The sequence below is a fragment of the Humulus lupulus genome, chromosome 6 (genome assembly GCF_963169125.1).
Source record: "Humulus lupulus chromosome 6, drHumLupu1.1, whole genome shotgun sequence".
NCBI classification, from domain to species: domain Eukaryota; kingdom Viridiplantae; phylum Streptophyta; class Magnoliopsida; order Rosales; family Cannabaceae; genus Humulus; species Humulus lupulus.
The window spans coordinates 13,975,390-13,982,727 of record NC_084798.1 but is presented as its reverse complement, the minus strand read 5'-3'; the positions used below and the strand labels follow the sequence as shown (position 1 = coordinate 13,982,727).

Sequence of the window (7,338 nt, the reverse complement as noted above, 5' to 3'; positions counted from 1 at the left end):
GTCTCGACAGAGTCAATGCTAATGGTCGATCTCGAAGATTGGATAATTCATCTGAAATAACCCATTACGTGTGAACGTGTTTATTGTTATTTAATCTCCTAATTTAAGGGATATCATTTAATATGTTATCCGTTCCCGATTTCCATGGGACGTTTCCATGTATATAGGAGATATTGCATTTAATATCATTATTTCAATTAATATACAAAATATCTTCCCGAAATATGTGGGAATGAACTCTGTAACCTTCCCTATAAATAGAGAAGGAATTACCACTTGTAAGAGATCGAATTCTGATTTCTGATTTCTTGGTAGAAAGCTCTGGGTAATTCATCTTTGAAGAATTTCCAGAAAACTCAAAGTCTTAATAACATAGACTCGTGGACTAGACAGAATTAATTGCTGAACCACGTAAAAACCTTCTTATCTTCCTCTTTAAATTCATTCGCTCCATTTTCCATTTGCTTAATTGCTCTACTGTTTAAGTTGACGAAAAACGACGTCAACAAACTCTTTTAAATGTTCAGATAAGGAGCAATATTTTGTGTTTTATTAGCATATGTATAATCTCCTTTAGGTTGATAGATCACTTGATGAGTTCTTAGCTAACAAAGCATGAGTCTGTGGGATGTTATCGAGTTATGTATAAGACTAAATTTAAGTATGTAGTAACCAGTTACCACAATATAGGTGACTGGTTACCTATAAGATAGTAATAAGTTACATGATGGTAATTGATTACTGATAATATATGTAACTGTTTACTTACCCTCAAGATCATAACAAGTTATCGTGGTAATAATTGGTTACTTATAATATAGGTAACTGGTTAACCCAAAAATATTAGCAAGTTACGAGAATATCCTAATTTGAATTTTTTTTTATAAAAATGTAACAAGTAATATATCAAGTAACGAGTTACTTGACCTAATATTAAAAAAAAATCATGATCTAAAGAAAATAAAAAGAAAACAATGTAAAAAGAAAATTCATAAAAAAAATGGAAAAGTTAAATACATATTTTGTAAGAGTGCTTATAAAAAAAGCCATAAATATGAAAGAAATCTCCTTTTTAAATTAAAATATTTAAAACGTGATACTAAATTGCACTTGTGTACCACTTAGCATTAGTCTATTTCAATGTAAGAACTTTCAAGATGTTCACAAATTTTTACAATTATTAAAGGCTGAAGCGACTGATGGACCTACCAAAATGAAAAGAAAAGAAACAAAATGTATTTTGAACTATTCCTAGAAATTTCAACAAATTTCTATTTATATTATTTTAGTAGAAAATTCCAAATCTCCCATTGATGTAATTCTTAATGAAACTGAGAATTTAGATCCAACAACCCAATAGAAGCCATGTCATCAAGCTCATCTTTTCATCTCCGTACACGTGTCATGTTCTCATTTATCACAACAACTATTCACACAATATAAATACACTACATCGAGTCTCATATCAGTACTGTGTTTCGAAAACATTATTTCCAAATTGCCAAGAGAATCTCTAACCATGGCAGGAGCTCCCATCTCCAAAACCCAACTCACAATTCTCTCCTTCCTTCTATCCCTAGCCCTAGTTTTCGTCCTCGGAACAGCCGAAGATGGTTTTGTCAGAGCCATGGACAGGAAGCTTCTAGGGCTAAAAGAGGAGAAGCTCAGCCACTTCCGGTTCTACTGGCACGACATATACAGCGGCAAAAACCCCACCGCCGTGAGGATAATCCAACCTCCGGCCAACAAATCGAAAAGCGGGTTCGGCATCATTAGCATGATCGACAATCCACTGACAGAAGGGCCAGAATTAAGCTCGAAGTTGCTAGGAAAATCTCAAGGGTTTTATGGTTTAGCTTCACAAGAAGATATTGCCCTACTTATGGCTATGAACTTTCATATAGTTCAAGGAAAGTACAATGGGAGCACTCTCACCATCCTTGGCCGAAACCAGGTGTTCGATAAGGTTAGAGAGATGCCTGTGATTGGGGGCAGTGGTCTTTTCAGGTTCGCACGTGGCTACGCTCATGCTAGCACTCACACGTTTGACCCTTCTACTGGCGATGCTGTGGTTGAGTATAATGTTTATGTTCTTCATTACTGATACTATTAGTTCTCTCGTGATTTTAATGTTGAACTCCTGCTTTCATACTTTGAAATAATTTATATATAATATAATATGATTTCGTGGGAATTATATTTTGGTAGAATTGGACATGTTTTTTTGGATCTAAAGTATGTGTTATAAATCTTGGTTGTAATACAACTGATTAAACTTGTGTTACAGCAGTGTTTGGAAATAAATTGTTAGATCGATAGAGACAAACAGTTGACGCGTTTATCATATTTCTAACAAATAAGTCAGTCAATGCGCAATAATTTGATATTGGCATGTTATCGTACTCAATTAAGATTTATTTACTTTCTCTTATTGCAAAATTAAAAAAGAAAAAGAAGAAAAGAAAAGTTCCTCCTACTTCAAAAGTTTCTATGTTATAATGGGGCTAAAACTATAAGTAGTCACTAGCGTGGTGGTGGCCTACCGTTGAAGATGATGCTATGCTATGCTATGCTATATATATATATATATATATAATGGTATGCGCATGTACCAACTCTATTGGGAATTATTTGTCCATTTTACAATCTTAGCACCATTGAAGATTATTTGTTTTAAATATCAACGGAATTCTTTAATTTTTTATTTGGAGCTTAATTTTAATTTTGTGGGACAGTTATAATGGGGCAGCTACTCAAGGTATGTGTGGTTAAGCTCCGTTTTCAAACCCATTTCGCTTTCTTTTGATTTGGGTTTGTAGTTTCGAGACTTGCGGGCTTGAGGAACATTGTTAGTTGCTTATTATTCAATCCAATCCAATCCAAATTTTTTTAAGTTCCAATTGGATATTACATTTTGAAAATTCTTAGCTTATTACTATTACAAAAATCCAGTTTAGAGTTGACTAACGCCGTCTAAAAGCAAATAAAAACATAAATTAATCACTAAATGCTTTAGTGATCTTGCCATTTTGGTAATGGCGTCAGACGACGATCCACAACTGTCGCAAAGATTGTCACAATGACCTTGCATATCATTTTTATAACTAATAGTTACTATTCTTTATTTTATTTTATTTTAAAAAAAAAAAAGTCGACACTCCTTGGGAAGTTTGGAATTTGTCGAATTCCTTTCTTCGTGAAATCAGTTGTGCATTTTTGTTAGTACATTTACAGTTAAAGTTTTCATGATGATCTTATATGTAATGAACATTATAACTCTTTGCAACTTCTGTTGAAATTAAACATGACATATTTTATGAGTAACATTTTTAGAAAAATAAATAAAAAAAATTATAATTGACTTTCATATAAATTATAATTCTTATTGCGCTCCGTTTATGCACAGGGAGTTTTGGCAACTATTTCAATGTAAACTATTGCTAAAATTTGACAATTGAAAACGATTAATGATCCTACCGATCGAAACGAAATGAAAAGAAAAGCACCACTTCTTCTGTAGCACTTCTCTGCTATTTTTTCAGGAGAAAATTAATTCTAAGTGTCCCATATTTGATGTATATAATTCTTAGCGAAAATTGCTGGAAAATGAGAAGTTATATTGGTCCAACAAATCTCATTTGAACACTTTTTAGATATGCTTAAAACCATTATTATTTTTTAAAAAAAGATTTGCATTAATTAACGAAAATCAACTATTATAATAAACATAACATACTTCCTAAAAAAAAAAGTAACTTTTAGTGACAACTTTTTAGTCACAACATATATTTTGTGTGACTAAATGTCACTTTTAATAGCAATAAAAAATTACTACTGACTAAAAAGTCATACTTAATTACAAATTGTTACTAATGTAGTTTTAGTCACAACCTATTATTTTTAGTGATAAAGTTTGTTGTGACTAAAAATATATTTAATGACAACAAATTATGATTTTTGTGATTAATATTTTTAACTATAGACTTTTTAGTAATGACATAAATAAGATGATTTTTTTTATTCACAAATTTTTTGTTTTTAGTCACAAAATTTATTTGGACTAAAACTAATATTTTTTTTTAGTTATAAAGGGACATGAATCAATCCAAACACGTGAACTAGTAACAAAAATAGTAAGTGCATGTCAATATGAATGACTACAATGCCCCCTTTTTTAATCAACAATACACAAAAAAAATGTCTTGTTTTCAATGGTGGATACTTCAAGACTAGGAAAATTCAACTTAAATTAGATCACACCAACTTAATTTATGTCATCCATATATATATATATATATATATATACACTTTGACTACAAGCTCCATTACTAATATGTGTCCAAAACACTATTTCGAAAAACCGAAGAAATTAAATCACAAACCATGGTAGCTCCCATCTCCAAAACCCAGCTCACAGTTCTCTCCTTCCTCTTAGCCCTAGCCCTAGTTTTGGTTCTTGGATCAGCCCAATATGGTTTCGTCAGTGCCATGGATAGGAAGCTTCTAGGGCTAAAAAAGGAAAAGTTTAGCCACTTCCGGTTCTACTTGCATGACATAAACAGCGGACAAAGCCCAACTGCCATGATGATAATCCAACCTCCGGCCAATAAATCGAAAAGCGAGTTTGGCTCGGTTAGCACGATCGGTGATCCATTGACAGAAGGGCCAGAATTAAGCTCGAAGTTGCTAGGAAAAGCTCAAGGCTTTTATGGCTTAGCTTCACAAGATGAGGTTGCCCTACTTATGGCTATGAACTTTCATATAGTTCAAGGAAAGTACAACGGGAGTACTATCACCATTCTTGGTCGAAACCAAGTGCTCGATAAGGTTAGAGAGATGCCTGTGATTGGGGGCAGTGGACTTTTCAGGTTTGCACGGGGCTATGCTCATCTTAGTACTCACAAGTTTGACCCTTCTAATAGAGATTCTGTAGTTGAGTATAATATTTATCTGCTCCATTACTAATATAATACCATATGCATTAATTTATATTAATATATGATTTCGTGGGAATATTTTGTTAGAATTAATGGGATGTGTTTTTATGTATTATAAATCTTAGCGACTTTTAAGTAATAATAATAATAATAGGAAACCATGTTATTTACTTTGTTTTTAGGATTTATAATTTTTTGGACCCTGCGTTTTTTCCCATTACCTGTTTGGACATTGTGTTTTGACAAATTACTTTTTGGACCCTATGTTTTGTAAAATGGTTAAAATAGAACCCTAAACTCAATTTTGATGAAGAAAAAATTGAATATAACAACACAGTTTTTAAGCAGAATGATTTTATTTTTGTTCTGAATTGTTAGTTTGGAAAATAATATGTAATTTTAGTTGAGAAAACATTGACCAAAATCGAGTTTAGGGTTCTATTTTAACAATTTTACAAAATATATGGTCCAAAAAGTAATTTTTCAAAACACAGGGTCCAAACAGGTAATGGAAAAAAACACAGGGTCCAAAAAGGTATAAACCCTTGTTTTTAATCATCATTGTGTTACTGTTTGAAAATAACTTAGTAATGAATAGCAATAATTTGATAGTTGGCAAGTTTATAATATCGGGTTTATACTTTTTTAGACTCTGTGTTTTGTCTCATTACATGTTTGGACCCTATGTTTTGACAAATTACTTTTTAGACCCTATGTTTTGTAAAATGGTTAAAATAAAACCCAACTCAATTTTGATGAAAAAAATTTGAATATAACAACACAGTTTTTAAGCAGAATGATTTTATTTTTGTTCTGAATTGTTAGTTTGGTAAAATATTTGTGATTTTAGTTGAGAAAACATTGACCAAAATCAGATTTAGGGTTTTATTTTAACAATTTTACAAAACATAAGGTCTAAAAAATAATTTATCAAAATACAGGGTCCAAACAAGTAATGGGATAAAACATAGGATCCAAAAAAGTATAAACTCTTATATATCACATTTAATTAAGATTTATTTTTTACTTTCTAACAAATAAAATCAAAAAGAAAATCTCATCTACTTTTAAAAAGTTTCCGTGAGTGGGGCTAAAAGATACTAAATAAAGTGTTTGATAGTCATATGTAGTACTAGCGTGGTCACTGGGAAATTCGTACGTATGCATATATGTAAAGAAAAAAAATGGATATATATTTCAGCAACACTAGATAAATATTACATATTTATTATCGCTTATAAATAGTATTAATACTATCTTTAAGTTTTAATTAAGAAAAATAGAAACTAAAATATTTATTTAAAATAATGACAGAAAACTAACTTAATAATCATGGATTTTAACATAGAATCTTATTCTAAGGAAATGTTTTTTTTTTTTTTTGATAAAGCCCAAGAACTTAAAATAATTCACATCTCAAAATTAAACTCGTGGAGTTAGAAAGTGATAGTAGTTTCGAAGGAAATGTTGATAAGAATACTTGCATTCCTTTTTCTTCACGAAATCATTTGTGAATTTTTGTTAGTACAATATTGCGTGTGATTTGGAGTCGTCTCTTCATACTTCAACATTTTTTACAGTTAAGTTTTCATGATGATCTTATATATGTAATGAACATTATAACTTTTGCAACTTTTGCGACAAAAAACGTTATAACTCTTTTGCAACTTTTGTCAGAACATGACATATTTTATATCAAAAAAAAAATAATTACTATTATTAGCTTTCATAAATTAAAATTTGCATCGACATTAATATAACACGTCTGACTTTTGCTAGCGCGTTAGGTAAATGTGAAGATTGTGACTTCTTTCCTCAACCAATCAAATGATTAGCAAAATGAAAGCTCATAGTTTTCTGGTGTTTCCAGTTGCATCTACGTTTTCTCTAGTTGCATCTGCGCGGACACCAGTAAGTTGTAACAGACTAACTAATTGTTGTTAGTTAGAGTTAGTTTCTGTTTGTCTCTTTAGTCCTTGTATCTCGACCCTATATATAGTTTTAGGCCTGATCAACCTAAGTGTATTTCAATTTCTGAGAGTTTTGGCTGAGAGCAAGAACTGAGTTATAATACTCTAGTGAGAGAGTGTTTCAAGAGAAGTTGGATGAGTGTTGTTGTAATCTTGAGAGCTTGGAGGGTGTAATCTAGTTTCAGATATAATGGATTTGACTTAGGCATTGCTGCCTAGCCTTGGATGTAGGATCAACCAAACTGGTTGTATCTGAACCAAGTATTCTTGGTGTTCTTTTTTTTGTGTTTTACTTTTGATTACTTTTGGGTTTGTTTAATTGTCTATTACTTGTTCTTCTTTGTTGCTATTCTTGTGCACTGTATTGGCTGTGTTGTGCAGGTCCTAATCAACCCCAACAACTGGTATCAGAGACAGGTTTAGAGTGGCTG

At 31.5% G+C, this 7,338-nt stretch overlaps 2 protein-coding genes across 2 annotated transcripts; both read left to right on the top strand.

Annotated features, from left to right (window-relative positions):
• Nucleotides 1–1,461: 1,461 nt before the first annotated feature.
• On the top strand, nucleotides 1,462–2,284 carry LOC133781696 (dirigent protein 22-like). The gene has a single exon (XM_062220760.1). It carries the CDS (start codon nucleotides 1,520–1,522, stop codon nucleotides 2,102–2,104), a length of 585 nt encoding a protein of 194 aa, XP_062076744.1. The 5' UTR covers nucleotides 1,462–1,519; the 3' UTR covers nucleotides 2,105–2,284.
• Nucleotides 2,285–4,319: 2,035 nt separating this feature from the next.
• LOC133781695 (dirigent protein 22-like) lies at nucleotides 4,320–5,074 on the top strand. The gene has a single exon (XM_062220759.1). It carries the CDS (start codon nucleotides 4,384–4,386, stop codon nucleotides 4,963–4,965), a length of 582 nt encoding a protein of 193 aa, XP_062076743.1. The 5' UTR covers nucleotides 4,320–4,383; the 3' UTR covers nucleotides 4,966–5,074.
• Nucleotides 5,075–7,338: the final 2,264 nt, after the last annotated feature.